The sequence below is a fragment of the Hypanus sabinus genome, chromosome 9 (genome assembly GCF_030144855.1).
Source record: "Hypanus sabinus isolate sHypSab1 chromosome 9, sHypSab1.hap1, whole genome shotgun sequence".
NCBI lineage: Eukaryota > Metazoa > Chordata > Chondrichthyes > Myliobatiformes > Dasyatidae > Hypanus > Hypanus sabinus.
The window spans coordinates 122,184,795-122,202,292 of NC_082714.1; the positions used below are offsets into that span (position 1 = coordinate 122,184,795).

The window sequence follows — 17,498 nt, forward strand, 5'->3', positions numbered from 1 at the left end:
AAGATCCCCCCTCAATCTTCTAAATTCCAGTGAGTATAAGCCTAGTCGATCCAGTCTTTCTTCATATGAAAGTCCTGCTATCCCGGGAATCAATCTGGTGAACCTTCTGTGTACTTCCTCTATGGCAAGAATGTCTTTCCTCAGATTAGGGGACCAAAACTGCACACAATATTCTAGGTACAGTCTCAACAAGGCCTTGTACAACTGCAGTAGAACCTCCCTGCTCCTGTACTCAACTCCTTTTGCTATGAATGCCAACATACCATTTGCCTTTTTCACCGCCTGCTGTACCTGCATGCCCACCTTCAATGACTGGTGTACAATGACACCCAGGTCTCATTGCATCTCCCCTTTTCCTAATCGGCCACCTTTCAGATAGTAATCTGTTTTCCTGTTCTTGCAACCAAAATGGACAACCTCACACTTATCCACATTAAATTGCATCTGCCATAAATTTGCCCACTCACCTAACCTATCCAAGTCACCCTGCATCCTCTTAGCATCCTCCTCACAGCTAACACCACCGCCCAGCTTCATGTCATCCGCAAACTTGCAGATGCTGCATTTAATTACCTCGTCTAAATCATTAATATATATTGTAAACAACTGGAGTCCCAGCACTGAGCCTTGCGGTACCCCACTAGTCACTGCCTGCCATTCTGAAAAGGTCCTGTTTACTCCCACTCTTTGCTTCCTGTCTGCCAAGCAAGTCTCTATCCACGTCAATACCATACCCCCAATACCGTGTGCTTTAAGTTTGCACACTAATCTCCTGTGTGGGACCTTGTCAAAAGCCTTTTGAAAATCTAAATATACCACATCCACTGGCTCTCCACTATCCACTCTACTAGCTACACCTTCAAAAAATTCTATAAGATTCGTCAGACATGATTTTCCTTTCACAAATCCATGCTGACTTTGTCTGATGATTTCACCTCTTTCCAACTGTGCTGTTAGCACATCTTTGATAACCGACTCTAGCATTTTCCCCACCACCGATGTCAGACTAACCGGTCTATAATTCCCTGGTTTCTCCCTCCTTTTTTAAAAAGTGTGGTTACATTAGCCACCCTTCAATCCTCAGGAACTAATCCAGAATCTAAGGAGTTTTGAAAAATTATCACTAATGCATCCACTATTTCTTGGGCTACTTCCTTAAGCACTTTGGGATGCAGACCATCTGGCCCTGGGGATTTATCTGCTTTTAATCCCTTCAATTTACCTAACACCACTTCCCTACTAACGTGTATTTCCCTCAGTTCCTCCATCTCACTAGACCCTCTAAAACTAGATGGTTTTAGGGACATAGATTTAATGATCAACAAGGGATGCGGGGAAGATCTTTGTAAGGAGAGTGATTGTGATTGGAACTCACTGCCTGTATGAGTGACGGCAACAGAATCAATTAATAATCTAAAAGTCGATTGAGTAAACACTCAAGAAAAAGTTAAGAAGGTTGCTGGGACGGAATAGTGAATGGATCTGACAAAAGTGATTATAGCAGGTCAGGATAGTCATGATAGGTTGAATGGTATCTTCTGTTCTAGAGCAATTCCGTGGTTCAATGGCCAGACAAGAAGGAGTCAGTGGATATATATTGTAATTGATAAGATTATTCACTTTGTTGTAGTTTGGTGAGACTTGAGGTTACTAGTAAATGAAAAATGGAAATATAAAATAAGACAGAAATGCTGGAAACACACAGAAAGCTAGGCAGTGCCTGTAGAATGAAAAGCAGAGTTAACATTTTAGAACTAAGTTCCTTTCCAGTTCTGCCAAAGGGGTTTCAGCCTGAAACATTAGTTATTTCACTTTCTACAGATATTGCCTGATCTGTTGAGTGTTTCCAAAAATTTTTAATTATTTGAGATTGCCATTGTGATTAATATTCACTTTCTAGGGTCCAAGAAGCTTATAACTAACCTCAGCTTCCTACTACAGCAGTGTAATATTTCCAAAGGGTCAGAGTTGTTTGTGACAAAGTTAAACTTTTAACACATATTCCTTGCTCAACTGCTTTTTGTAAACAAGAATCAGTCTTCCGTTCTTAATGTAAATTACAATCTGTAACTTGTTTGAAGTTAAAGGACACTTGGTCTGGCTGCTAAGAGATGTGGTTTGCAAAGTGAAGTGACAATGAGATATCTTGTCTGCATTAGCTAAACATAAGACAACAGCGCTATGTTAATTGGCCTTTACTAAAGCAGACAACTACAGGAAAGTTACTTGTACCATTGTCCACAGAAGCTTTTAGGCCATCTGTGGAAATTTGTCCCATAAAACATTATATGCAAACTATGTTATCTATTATCAAAATAGTAGTTATTTGGAAGCATTGGGGATTATTGGGAATGGCAAGAAGAATGACAGAAATACGGGATGACGGAAAGAAGAACTAGAATTCATTCTTCATCCTTTGGTTTCTGCGACGGGTGATTTGTTTGTGCTCAACTTGTTAGTATTTTCTTTTTGTTTGTGCGAATTGTACCTGTGTTTGAAATTCCTTTATAGTTTGTAAATAATTTGTAATTCTGAAATCTTTTATAAATCAGAAATCCTCTGTGAGCTTTAAATGTGTGTTAAGAACTATCTGTTTAAATTTAAATGTACAAACCGTTTGTACATCATTGAAAATCAAATTAACTGTGTTTAAACTACTTTTTAAACTCCTCCTTTGTGGGGTAGGGGGCGGTGGACCCACCACTCAAGCAGTGGGTATTGGCAGCTAGAACTCACTGCAGAGAGTCAATAGGAAAGTAAGCTAGTCTTTGAAGAGTAGGTTGATACGGTATACTGTCTGTATAGTGAGGATACCTGTAAATACCTATATCAGTTAGGGCTTAAAATCCTATTTTGAGTTTAGAGATTTGTGGATATGGAACTCAGAACCATCACATCTTCAGCTTCCCAAATGTTCCTTCACAGGCCAATGATTCCCAGGAAGTAGGTGAATATGTAACTTTTTTTTCAAGCTGGCTTTGATAAAACCCATGACCGTCTGGTTATTCAAGCAACACACACAAAATGCTGGTGAAATGCAGCTGGCCAGGCAACATCTATAGGAAGAAATACAGTCGACGTTTTGGGCCGAGGCCCTTTGTTAGGACTAACTGAAAGGAGAGATAGTAAGAGATTTGGAAGTGGGAGGGGGAGAGGGAGATCCGAAATGATAGGTGAAGACAGGAGGGGGAGGGACGAAACAAAGAGCTCGAAAGTTGATTGGCAAAAGGGATACACAGCTGGAGAAGGAAGAGGATCATGGGATAATGAGAAAGGGGGAGGGGAGCACCAGAGGGGGATGGAGAGCAGGCCAGGAGTGATTAGATTTCCTCATGTTACCATCTGGTTATCTCTTGTTATGATGGTGCTTGATATAGAATTCTCATTGTTGGACTTTTGAATGAGGTAGCCTGTCCATCAGAACTCACTGTCTATAATAGGAGCCTTGGTGCTAGAGATGTGTGCCTGAGAGAGGATACTGATGTTGGTTCCTTCATCCTGCCAATGAATCAATGGAAGGATTTAAAGAAGTGTTGAATTCACCACATCAGTACTTTCAAGTTACTATAGGAAAACTCTGAAGTGAAGGAATGTGTGATTGTATTTCAATACAAACTGTACATTCTAAATGAGAATGGTCTGTTGTTTTAAAAACAATATTGATATATTAGGAATTATGATTCACTGCTTTTCTAGCCTACCTTCATTTTCATGTTGAGGCCTGTAAGGATTTAGTATAGTTTTTATCTTGAACATGTTATCTTGTCTCTTATCAGCTGCATGGCTACATGGAGAACACACCTTTAAACCTGCACATATTTATTGGAACAGCGGACGAGCGACTCCTAAGGCCACATGCCTTTTATCAAGTCCATCGCATCACTGGCAAAACAGTCTCAACCACCAGCTATGAGAAAATATGTGGCAATACCAAAGTCCTGGAAATCCCTCTTTTGCCAGAGAACAACATGAAAGCAGTGTAAGAATATTAATTTAGTTAAAGTGTTGCTGACTGTTATATAATTTTAAAATATTTTTGTTAAATATTACCCCTGAAGAGAATGAGCTGGATAATGGCATGTTACTGTTGTTCCTTTACATTGGACAATTTGGTTAAATCCCATTGAGAATAATGAACTTAAAGCCTCTTGCCAGCAGCAGTAAAGGCAGCTTTCGTCTACAGTAAAGTTTTGGCTGGACTGTATCTGTTAGCCTCAAAGCAATATCACTTTACACTACATTGAATGAGTTGGTTGACATATTTGATTATCTCAGTTTACTTCATTAGCAAAGTTTTTAAATTGTTTGTTCTGCTATTGATATCATTTCTACGAACTTGGTGTTAAAAGTAATGCATTTCTGCTGCCCTACTCTTAATCTGATTTTTAATCTGGGAATTTAAGTTACACGATGATATGGTGGGCAGTTTTTTCTCTGAGATTAACCTTGTGGTGAATTATTGAGTCATGATGCAAGTTGTTCATATCTGTGTCCAACTTTGTATGAACCCAACTGCTCAATTTAGACTCTGAATTTTTTAAATTAAAAAAAAGTCTCAGGACTTGATATTTCACATTATTGCCATCTTGATTTCACCTAAAATATGAACTGTAAAAAAGATTTTGCGCTTTACTGATAATTTTATCCTTGGATCTTTACATGTTTACTTACAGAATATTTGCATGCACATTGGAAGAGTGACTAGCACAATTACAAAAAAAGATGACATTCTGGTTCTGTTTTCAGAGTGTTTGGGGAATTTTAGCAAACTAGTCAAATACACTTAGTTTGGCTTCTTTGTAAGATCTTGACATTAAAAGAATACTAATGGGAAAGTACTGTGATATCAGTTGAACTGTTAGTTTCCAAGATAGATTTTGAATGGATAGAAGTTTACATTTGCCATTGCAGGTCACTGGTACTGCGCTGCAGTATCAACTTAGTATCCTCGTTTGCACCTGCTTCTATACTTGTTAGGTGGTAAGTCTGGTAAAACATTCTATGTTGCTACTTAAGTGAAAAACATTTAAACTTTTAAGTGTACCCCTAACTAGTGCTTACACAGAAAAGTTGTGTAATTTGCATCCAGGCTTTCTCACCCTACTTTGTCCAACTGCCATAGCAAGCAATGCAATTTAAGCAATCTCATGTCCTTTGAACTGATCTTAATTATACATAAAAATTAGTAGCAAAATAACCCAACAGCAGCTTATAATGGAAACAAAAAAAATGTTTGGTACTACCTATCCTGTGTGGTGTAATACAAATACAACTTCAAAAACAAATCTGAAGAAAACATTTACTTACAATAGCTTTGAGATACTATTTGATAAAATGAGATAAAATACCACAATTGTTCTGTGTTGAGGTAATAAAGATGATGAATATTTGTCTTTCCTATGAACCAGTAACATGAAGCCTGCTATTTCCTGCCTGCTTGCTTCCATTTCTGGGTGCTGAACTTAGACTTGCCTCATTCTTACGATCAAGGAAGCTCCACCAGTTTGCTCAATAGTGCACAGAAGGCAATTAGTGGAGTAGTCAGAGAAGTACCAGTACATATTCTTTCCTGCACTACTGAATAATGATTTTTGGCTGGTCCACTCGAGAATAAGCATGTAAAAAGATACATATGTTGGACCATTCCAGGGAAGTTAGACATGATAGAGGAAATTTAACAGCCTTCCTGGAAGCTCCATGATTTCAGTTGATTAAACCATAAGACCATAACATATAGGAGCCAGAATTAGGCCATTTGGCCCATTGGATCTGCTCCTCCATTTCATTATGGCTGATCCATTTTTCCTCTCAGCCCCAATCTCCTGCCTCCCCCCGTATCTCTTTATGCCTTGACCAATCAAGAATCTATCAACCCCTACCTTAAATATACATAAGGACTTGACCTCCACATCTGTCTGTGGCAACAAATTCCACTGATTGACCACTCTCTGGTGAAAGAAATTCCTTCTCACCTCTGTTCTAAAAGGATGCCCCTCTATTCTGAGGCAGTGTCCTCTGGTCATAGACTCTCCCACCATAGGAAACATCCTCTCCACATCCACTCTGTCAAGGCCTTTCACCATTTCACAGGTTTCAATAAGGTCGCCCCTCATTCTTCTGGATTCCTGTGAATACAGGCCCAGAGCCATTGATACCGTTCATATGACAAGCCTTTGAAACCTGGAATCAGTTGGAATCATTATTGTGAGCCTCCTTTGAACCCTCTCCAATTTTGGCACATCCTTTCTAAGATAAGGGGCCCAGAACTGCACACAATACTCCAAGTGAGGCCTCACCAGTGCTTTATCAATCTCAACTTTACATCCTGGCTTTTATATTTGATTCCTCTTGAAATGAATACTAACATCACATTTAGTATTCCTCACCACAGACTCAAACTGCAAATTAACCTTTGGGGAGTCCTGCACAAGGACTTTCAAGATTCCTTGAGCTTCAGAGTTTTGAATTTTCTCTCTGTTTGGAAAATAGCCGGTCCTTTGATTTCTTCCACCAAAGTGCATGACCATGCGCTTCCTCTCGTTGTATTCTACCTGCCACTTTGCCCATTCTCCTAATCTGTCAAGGCCCTTCAGTAGCCTCTCTATTTCCTCAAAACTACCTGCCCCTTCACTAGTCTTCACATCATCTGCAACTTTGTAACAAGGTAATCAATTCCATCATACAAGTCATTGACATATAATGTAAAAAGAATCGGTCACAGCACAGGCCCCTGTGGAACACCACTAGTCACTGGCTGTGAACCAGAAAAGGCTCTCTTTATTACCATTCTTTGTCAGCTGCCAATCAGCCACTGCTTTGTCCATGCTAGAATCTTTCCTGTAATTCTATGGACTTGTAGTTTGTTAAACAGCCTCATGGTGGTACCATGTCAAAGGCCTTCTGAAAATCCAAGTACACAACTTCAACTGGTTCTTCTTTGTCTAGCCTGCTTGTAATGTCTTCAAAGAATTCCAACAGATTTGTCAGACAAGATTTTCCTTTGAGGGAACCATGTTAACAACAGTCTATTTTAGCATGTGCTGCCAAATACTCCAAAACTACATTCTTAACAATCAACTCCAACATCTTCCCAACCACTGAGGTCAGACTAAATGGCCTATAATTTCCTTTCTTCTGTTTCTCTCCCTTCTTGAAGAGTGAAGTGACATTTGCAATTTTCCAGTATTCTGAAACCATTCCAGAATCTAGTGATTCTTGAAAGATCATTACCAATGCCTCCACGATCTCTTCAGCCACCTTTTTCAGAACCCTAGGGTATACACCATCTGGTCCAGGTGACTTATCTATCTTCAAACCTTTCAGTTTCCCAAAAATCTAGCAATGGAAACTTCACACAAGCTTCCTGACCTCTGACACCTGGGAATTCCACCATACAGCTAGTGTCTTCAACAGCGAAGGCTGATGCAAAACATTTATTCAATTAGTCCATCATTTCCTTATTGCCGTTTACTACTACTTCTCCAGCATCATTTTCCAGGCGGTCTAATATCCACTCTCATCTCTCTTTTACACTTCATGTATCTGAAGAACCTTTTGGTATCCTCTTTAATGTTATTGGCTAGCTTACTTCTGTATTCCATCTTTACCTCCTTATTGACTTTTTTAGTTGTCTTCTGTTGGTATTTAAAAGCTTCCAATCCTCTAACTTCCCACTAATTTTTGCTCTATTATATGCCCTCTCTTTGGCTTTTATGTTTATTTTTATCTCTCATTAGCCACAGTTGTGTCATTATTCCTTTAGAATACCTCTTCCTGTTTGGGATGTATATATCCTGTGCCTTCCAATTTGCTTCCAGAATTCCAGTCACTGCTACTCTGCTATCATCTCTGCCAGTGTTCTTTTCCAATCAATTCTGGCCAGGTCCTCTCTCATGCCTCTGTAATTTCCTTTACTCCTTGGTAATACTGATACATCTGGCTTTAGCTTCTCTTTCTCAAATTTCAGGGTGATTTCAATCATATTATGATTAATTTCCCTTAAGGATTCTCTTACCTTAAGGTCTCTAATCAATTCCGGTTCATTGCACTACACCCAATCCAAAGTAGCTGATTCCCTTCCCCCCCGGGCTCAACCATGAGCTGCTCTAGAAAGCCATTTTGTGGGAATTCTACAAGCTCCCCCTCTTGGAATCCAGCACCAATGTGATTTTCCCAGTCTACCTGCATATTGAAATCCCCCAAGACTATTGTAGCATTGCCCTTTTGGTAGGCATTTTCTATGTCCCGTTGCAATTTGTAGACCACATCTGTGCTACTGTTTGGGAGCTGTATATGACTCCCTTCAGGGTCTTTTTACCCCTTGAATTACTTGGCTCTAGCCCCAATCATTCCACACCACCCAACCCTATGTCACCTCATTCTGATGATATGATTTCATTTTTTTTTACTACTCGCTCTGCATTCCTGATAAAATGTGTATCCTCGGACAATAAGCTCCAAGCTCTGAAGGGTATCTCTTCATGCCTTTAGTCCTTAATCTCTTACTAATGTCGTTTCAATTGCGTTCTCCATGAACACAATAAATTTGCACAAACCCTGCTTTTCAAATGAGAACTCTGATTCGAGAAATCAGTCTGTATTGCAAACATCTAAACAGACGATTGGGTTTTCACTTGTGTTTACTATTATTGATCAAGAGAAAGGTCCTTTTGCAGATTAAAAAGTCTTGCTGCTAGTTGGCCAAAATGAATTTTCTTTTGTTAAGACAGACTTTTTAATGCAAAAATAATTAGAGTCAGTTTGTTATTCATGCCCTTTCTTCCTAGCCGGTTGGGGCTGCTCCCATGACAACATATAGCTCAAAATAGGTTGCCCATTGTAGTTGATCTCAAATGACCACGTAAACATCAGACATGTGAATTGCATATGATTTGATATATCAAATTACATTTAAATAAATTAATGTTTAAAGTAAAGTGGTTTAAACTGAATTAAGAGAGTTATTATTTTTTAAAAGATGAATTGGCAGAGGTTGATGCTAATCTGATTTTCTTTCTATTCCTACATCTACAAATCTCTGGCTGCTAAATAGAACTTGGTTTTATTTTACACTAGTTCTTAAAATGTTTTCAATCAGAGTAACGAGCAGCAGCTGGAAAAGACAATATCACTTGTTGGTATTTGGCTGTACTTTTTAACTATCAAAAAGTCATGTAATTCACATTCAGAAAAATTACAGGAAATAGTAGCTGGGCTTCTTGTGTGACCGAAATGAAATAGAATGGAGTGTAGCATTGAACCTGATTATTCATTGGCAGAGTTATTAAGCATTTTGCCTTAGTGAGTGAACTGAAATGTTTTCCAGTTACCCCTAAGCAGGAACTGGAAAATGTTTCAGTTCACTCACTAAAGCTAAATGCTCAAAAGACTAATTTAAGCTATTGTTCAGAATACAAAGGTTGAAAGGTTTATGAGACTGAGAAACAACATCTATTTTTTTCATGAATTCTAGGTTGGCTTAGGTATCATAGAGATCTAGGACACCAAAGCTTTTTCAGTGTGGTTTAGCAGTCCAAGTGTGATATAGTGTTAACCTCCAAGAGTTTTAAACTGTCCTCTCTGGATATTTTCACAGTACCGTGAGGCTCGAGGCAAGATGAAATTTTGTGGTTTATACCCCACAGTTTGCTGATATGTGAGATTTTATGTTGGCAGAGTAAGATAAGAAATATGATAACTGTTTTCCAAGCTGAAGCTTGCAATATAAAACAGTAACTGTTTCAATTATTTAACAAATGATACATTAATGTTAACCTTTCCCATTTTCTCTGAAGGAATTAGCTGTTGCTATTTTTTTATTGAATAGGCCCCAGTAATGATGAGCATTTGTTCATGTGCCGAACAAGTCCAGGCAAAAATTGTAGCTTCATAGAATTCTTATGCCACAGAAGGCAATGATTTGGCCCATTGACTCTTTGACCATTTCCAAAAGGAGCATGACCATCAGAGCCCTTGCCCTATTCTTTTACCATGGACTAGCAATTTTTCTCTCTCTTGTGTGCCTATCTAATTCTCCTATAAGAGTTCTAATTGACTTTGCTTCCACTATCCCTATAGCTTGTGAGTTCCAGGCAGCGAAGTTAAGGCAGCTTATCTAGTCTAACCTTACTTCCCTGGAATCCAGTTAAATCTTGTCAGCTTTACAGACATCTAGTCTTTTTTCCTTCATGTCTGAACATTTGGTGATCATGAATAGACTCAATGCTCTGCTTTGTGTCCTAAATACAAATGATTTTGTGATGCTGCAAATCCAGAGTGACACACACAAAATGCTGAAGGAACTCAGCAGGTCAGGGCTGAAACCCTTCTTCAGGACTGGAAAGGTAGGGGGAAGAAGCCAGAATAAGAATATGGGAGGGGCGAGGGTATGAATACAAACTGACAGCTGATAGGTGAAGCCAGGCTGGGCGGAAGGTAGGTTGTGGATGAAGCGGGGTAAAATAAGAAGCTAGGAAGTGAACCATAAAGGGCCAAAGAAGAAGGAATCTTAGAGGAGAAGAGAGTAGATTATGGGAGAAAGGGAAGGATGAGGGACCAGAGGGAAGTAATAGACGTGACAAAAATGGAAGGGTAAGAGGGGATCCAGAATGAGGAATGGAAAGAGATAGAAGGGGCAAGCAGTGAAATTACCTAAAGTTAGGGAAATCAATGGAGGCTGGAGGCTACCCTATCCATGTCCAGTTGGGGTATTTGAGAGTGGCCTCATTGTGAAGGTAGAAGAGGCCATTGAATGGAAAAGGGAGTGGAATTAAAGTGGTTTGCTCCCAGGAACTCCTGCCTGTTGTGGATGCAGTGAAGGTCCTCAATATATGTCAGGTCACACCAGTGTAGAGGAAGCTGCACCAGATACAGTGGGTAACCCTTACAGATTTGCAAGTGAAATGTTGCCTCACCAGGAAGGTCTGTTTGGGGCCCTGAATAGTGGTGAGGGGAGAAGTGACTGAGCAGGGGGAAATTGGGAGGGACAAATGGACTAGGACAAGGAAGTCACGGAGAGTATGGAAAGCGGAAAACGGGGAGATAAAGACGCCAAGGAGTATCATCTCACAATTATCGTTTCAGATTTTAGCATTTATGTACATATTCTGCCTATCCATGTCATCTTATAGTTTATCACTATCAAGGTTTGAGCTTTACCCTGGATACCCATCTCAAAATGAGCAGGGCCTCGGCTCCGACACCCGAGGAATATTAATATCTGCCATTCTTGATGTTTGAAAAATAACTGCCAATTACTCTCCACTCTGTTTTCTTTAGTGAAACTAATTTCATGCTCATACTACAACTAGCTCTTTAATTTCACAGACTTCAGTTTTATAATCTGCTGCATTCCTTCTGTCCGTCTTATTTGTGATTTGATCAAAATTTCAATCAGATTAAATAAAATGACTTTTTTTATGCTTCTTTGTTAGCTCAAACTTATCTAACTGCCTATTTAATTATATTTGCCTTATTTTTAAAAAGTTTAAAGAAAAAATTGAAAGTGAAGTACCTTCAGATTTCCTATTTTATATTTTTTAATTAGATCAGTTTTTGGTTTATTGATAGCTACTGTTAGTAAGAAGGGAAATTTTAAATATTTTTTAAAAAGTGCTTTCAGCTTGCAGACATTGTGAATAAGAATTAAATTAAGGATAAGATTCCAATCACAAACAAGTGAAAATCTGCAGATGCTGGAAATCTAAGCAATACACTCACAATGCTGGACGAACTCAGCAGGCCAGGCAGTATCTATGGAAAAAAGTAAACAGTCGAGTCCTGATGAAGGGTCTCGGCCTGAAGCATTGACTGGTTACTCTTTTCCATGGATCTGCCTAGCCTGTTGAGTTCCTCCTCATTTTGCATGCATTGCTAAGGTTAAGATTTTCATTTTAATGTGGATAGTTTTCCATCTATCCTATTAAATTTCCTCAATTTATAAATGGGCCAATGGAATCACAAGTTGCAATATGGTCAGATACTGCTATCTACCGATATTCATTGCCTTTTTTCTTTCTTTTGTATTTGCACAGTTTGTTGTCTTTTGCACACTGGTTGTTTACAAGACCTGTTGAGTGTAGTCTTACATTGATTCTATTGTGTTTCTTATATTTACTGTGAATGCCTGCAAGAAAATGAATCTCAGGGTTGTATATGATGACATATACAGTATATACTTTGATAATAAATTTACTTTGAACTTTGAACAGAAGCCTTGAGATCATAGAAATATTCTCCAATATTTACAACGACAGACTCTGGAGCTTTTAGTAACATGGAATAACTTTTGAAAATATTGAGTCCTTGTCCATTTGACAAATAACTAGAAAAAATAAGCCAGCAAAGCATCTCTACTTATGAGAGAGTATTAGTGCAGCATGCTAAAAAGTCAATGGTTTCAATCCTAATGCTTTTATCACTGGAGGTTCAGATATGATGCACAGTTTAGATGCCATTTTGGAATTTAAAGTCACTTATAGTTGCAAAAATTGGACACTCATGTTTCCAATACCTCATTTGTTTATCCCGCCCTAGTTTGATGCTATCATTTTGTTAGTCCTTTCATCTAGGCTGTCACTTGATCATTATGTAATCTAAAATATCTTGTCTAGGATTTAGAATCGCTTCATAATTCTGATGAAGGGACTTTGACCTAAAGTGTTAACTGTCACTGATGTGCCTGACATGCTGAGCATTTCCAGCATTTTATTTTGGAATGGCTTTGCGAAAATGTGCTCAACAAGTATACATTTGTGAGATAAAGATGATCACAGACTCTAGAAAATCAGAGTTTGACGATATGTCGTCAGGGTTGTTTGTGTCATTATTTTTAGTTCACCTTAATTGAGCAAATTAATCTTAACAAAAGAAGCTTTCTTCAACAAAAAGGTTATTTTTAACCTTATTGTGGTGTTTTCTGCAAAAGAAGAAGAACCTGTTTGGTCTTCAGTATTTCCGTGTATTATGAGTAATGCACAGGGGGCTGGATTTATAAAGTGACAAGCTCCGTCATTGGTTCACACAGAGCAAGGTTAAGTTCATTGTGCTTGCTTGCCTTGTGACATAATGGCTTGCTATAATTAGCACATTTTGTTCACCTATAGTAAGTATTTACATAATATTGTGAAAGAATGTATATTTGGTATAACAGGCAAATGGATTCCTAAGTGGTCAAGTTTACATCCAGAAGAGTTACAACTGTTCGAGTCATTACATCATATCCCTCTCCTTCCCCCGCAATCCTGACAAGTTGCCCTGAGCAAATAGAAGTAAGTGTAAAAGGATATTCGTAGATTCAATTCTTGATGGCTATAAATCTTTATTTGTTAATGTGTTGGCCTTTTCAGTTGTCTGGATACTTATCTGAGTGACAGGCATCAAGTGTGAGCCAAGATGGTAACTTGTTCATATTTGGACTGTTTTCGGTTGATATTTACACACACACACACACACACACACACACACACACACACACACACACACACACACACACACATTTTCCTGTAGAAATCACTGATAATTAGGAACAGGAACTGAGTTTTTTGAAACTCTGGGTTTGGGTTTGGGTAGGACTGGTCCTTAATTTGGTCCCAGAAATCACTATATCTGATACACTGCAAATTAATTTTCTATCCCAGAAGCAAACCAGTAATAACAAGCAAGAAGAATAAATCAAATAAATCAACACTAACAGGAACAAAACACACAAAATTACACATCTCTAGTCTAAAAATTGGATTAGAAAATATCACTTGTACCCTTGTATATGTTTCAGCACATGTAGGATGTAACTTTGAACGTGTTTTGAAGTACTTATGCTTATATGTGCTTATTTCCTGTTGAAGTCCCATCCATTAGTAGTTTGGACATGGCATTTCCTGAGTCAATTCCTGTTGGTATTAGTATCTTGCTTCAACTTATTTCTTGCATGTGATGGCACCATAAAATACATAGTGCCCATTACTTACTATCCTATCGAAATGGGATCAAAAGCTTGTACATTACATTTAATTCAGTTGAACAGCACATCTTGTTGATAGCAGTGAACTCTGATTTAAAAGTTTTTCCTGTAATATCATAGTTTTGCATTAAAGTTCATTCCATGTAATCGTAACTGAGAAAATTTTGCTTCCACTGGTCCTTAGTATAGATAGCAGCTTAAGTGAATTGAAAATTATGACTCACAGCACTCTCAATTTGTAACTCTACTGTCTGCCACTGATCATAAGATTAACCAGTGCTGGAGGGCACCATAATCCCATTTCATTCTTGGTTGTGAGGAAGTGTCTAACCTGGAGACTATCCACTCCATCGTATAGCTATGCTCCCATTTCCAAATTATTGCTAACACTGCCTCCTCTTCCTCAGCCCCTCTAAAGCAGACATGGAGAACCGACTTTAATGGACTTCATTACTTTTATTACTGTGTTGGTGCGTGACCTAGTGGATAAGGTCACTGGTTCGAGCCTCAACTGAGGCAGCGCGTTGTATCCTTGAGCAAGGCACTTAACACTACATTGCTCTGCGACGACACCAGTGCCAAGCAGCTTCCTAGTGCCCTTCCCTTGGACAACATCGGTGGCGTGGAGAGGGGAAGGCTTGCAGCTTGTGCAACTGCCAGTCTCCCATACAACCCTGCCCAGGCCTATGCCCTGGAAACCTTCCAAGGCACAAATCTATGGTCTCACGAAACTAACGGATGCCTATTAATTATTATTACTCCTGTATGGTTATAGCATTTCATAAAATGAGTAAACCATAATTGCATTTTCCTACAACAAGGATGTCCTAATTTTGGGATCTTATCAGTGACTTCCAATTTGGTGTCAATAGTGAACATTGACACCATTAAGTGAAATAAATATGTGTGGAGGAGGTATTTTATCTCAAGGGATCTGTGGCTTACTCCATAACCTGTGTTGATATCTGAACTAAGGAGTGAGTCTGCCAGTGTTTACCTTTTTGCAGTTCCATATGGAATTACATTCACTTGTTATATGAATTTCACACCAAGTATTCTATGCTTTCTACAAACTCTGCTTTTCATATCCACAGATGAAGCTCTATATATTATTCAAGCTGACGTTGAGCATAAGATACAGAGTAGTTTCCTAACTAAGAGTTTATCACACTTGTTCTGGTTTTGAAGTGTTTAGCAATGTGACCAAGCAAAGAGTCATTGAGAAATACAACGTGAGGTACAAGCCTTTCAGCCCAAAGAGTCAATGCTGACCAGAGTGCCAGCTAGTCCCATCTTCCTGTATTTGGCCCATATCCCTGTAAGCCCTATCCCCTATACAAGTCCTTCTTACATGATACTATTGTACCTGACTCAACCATTTCTTCCAGCAACATATACCATATACACACCACCATCTGCGTTAAAAATTTGCTCCTCATGTCCCTTTTAAATCTTTCCCCTCTCACTCTCAATCTATATACCCTCAGGTTATGGATTCCCCAACCACAGAGACTGCTAAGACCGTTCAATTTATCTATGCCTCTCAATGGTTTAAATATTTCTACTTGGTCACCACTCATTCTCCTGCATTCCAAGGAACAAATCACTTTAAACTTCTAGAGATTCATAGCAGATCTTCCGATTAAAACTGAATCTTGTTCCTCAAAGTCTTCAACAAATCTTTTAGTTTATGGTGCATTTCATTCGCAGGGTTTGGGTATCATTTACAAAAGTGCATTTACTATTCAACTCCCTGTCAAACTATGACATGCAAATGTTGAGGGAGTTAAACCTGGGGGATTATAATTCCCAGACTGGAACAGGGTGTCAGATTTCCAAGAGGATAATAGTGAACCAGTTGGGTTTTTGTGGCGGTTTGACAGCACAATGGTCACATTTCACCGATTCCAGCTTTATTTGAAGTTTTTAAACTGAATTTATATTCTTTTTTGTCATGTAACCCTGAATTATGTCTTGTTTAGCACTAAGGTACATTTTTTTTAAATTCTAGGATTGATTGTGCTGGAATATTGAAGCTGAGAAATGCAGATATCGAGCTGAGAAAGGGAGAAACGGACATTGGCAGGAAGAACACCAGAGTGAGGCTGGTTTTTCGAGTGCACATCCCTCAGCCCAATGGCAGGACTGTCTCACTGCAGGTTGCTTCCAATCCCATTGAATGCTGTAAGTTTTTTATTGCTTTTAAATAAGTATGTCTTGTTAGTACGTAAGTGTTTATTAGAGGAAATTGTGACTATTTCATTCGGTGCTTGAAAAAAAATGGTCAATTTACCCTTTAAGAATAGCCATTTCCAACACCGATTATATTCCCCAAAATTTATTCATATTGACTCATTGTATTCATCTCACACAAACATAAATTGATCTGTTCTCAAATAATGGCATCCTTCCAGTGATGATAAAACAGAATACTCGGGAGTAGAAATTTATTCTTGGTCTCGTGTATTCTGGACAGAATTAAGTATGCACTTCTTACTCAATTTCTTCCTATTGATTTCAACTTAACAATATTTTTTGGGCCTCTTTGCAGTGAATCGCATATTCTAAAGTTTCATTGAATTAAAATGCATTTCCTGAATTCTTCAATAGATTAATAATAAGTATATAATTTTATGGTCTACTCCCTCACTTATTGACTTGAACTCCTCATTTGAAGCTGTTTTCTCCTTAAGACCTTTTAGAACCATTTTATCATCTTAAAAAAGCCACTGTGAGGTCACCCACCGGCCTTGTCCTTTGTATAAAGAGGAGTCCAAATTGTTCAGTCTATCATATTTTCTTAGTGCTGGTATTATCTTTTAACACCTTTCCAATGCCTTTCAACCCCCTGCTTTTTGCTTCGATTTACTAAATAAAGATATCGCAGTGTCTCCAACACGGATTTGTGAAGCTGACTTCCAGAATTTAAAGTTCACAAATTATTAATGCAAGTCAGAAACTTTTATGTAATGCTACCTACAACTGCATCCAACTATTTCCATTAATATTTTTGCATGCAGTTTTTCATTATGATATACATACAGAAATATTATAGACAGGTAATAAATACAGCATTTCAATGTGGCCTATAATTTGGGAACAGAAAACAAATCTCTGCCTAGATGTTTAATTTCATCCAACTGCATCATAACTAAGACAGTCAATTAGACATTTTAAAGGAATGTCCAGTGCACTTATTCAAAGGACATGAAATTACTTTCAAGCAAGATAGACTAAAATTCACAGCCAGCAGTGTGTTATCTGGAAAATTACCATTGATCTCTGAGTAAGATTGTATTTCCCTGAACAATCAAAAAATCTTCTGGAGCACTCACTCAAATGTGAGGCCTTAGACATTTTGTTTAACCTTTTCAACAATAATTTCATGAAGAAGTTACGGACAATGGTACTTGTTGGCACAATGTTACGCGCTAGATATACCATTATATTAATTGTCCGATGGTTCAATTTAATATCAGAGTATGCATACAGTACACAACCTACAATTCTTACCCATCGCAGACATCCACAAAACAGA

General features: G+C 38.4%; 1 protein-coding gene across 2 annotated transcripts in view; it reads left to right on the top strand.

Annotated features, from left to right (window-relative positions):
- nfatc2a (nuclear factor of activated T cells 2a) overlaps positions 1 to 17,498 on the top strand; it is a 133,207-nt gene that overhangs the window by 27,118 nt on the left and 88,591 nt on the right. For both annotated transcript variants that reach the window (XM_059980486.1, XM_059980487.1), the window contains exons 4-5: positions 3,777 to 3,979; positions 15,972 to 16,144. In XM_059980486.1, coding sequence (XP_059836469.1) covers positions 3,777 to 3,979; positions 15,972 to 16,144 — 376 coding nt within the window. The remainder of the gene's footprint in view (positions 1 to 3,776; positions 3,980 to 15,971; positions 16,145 to 17,498) is intronic.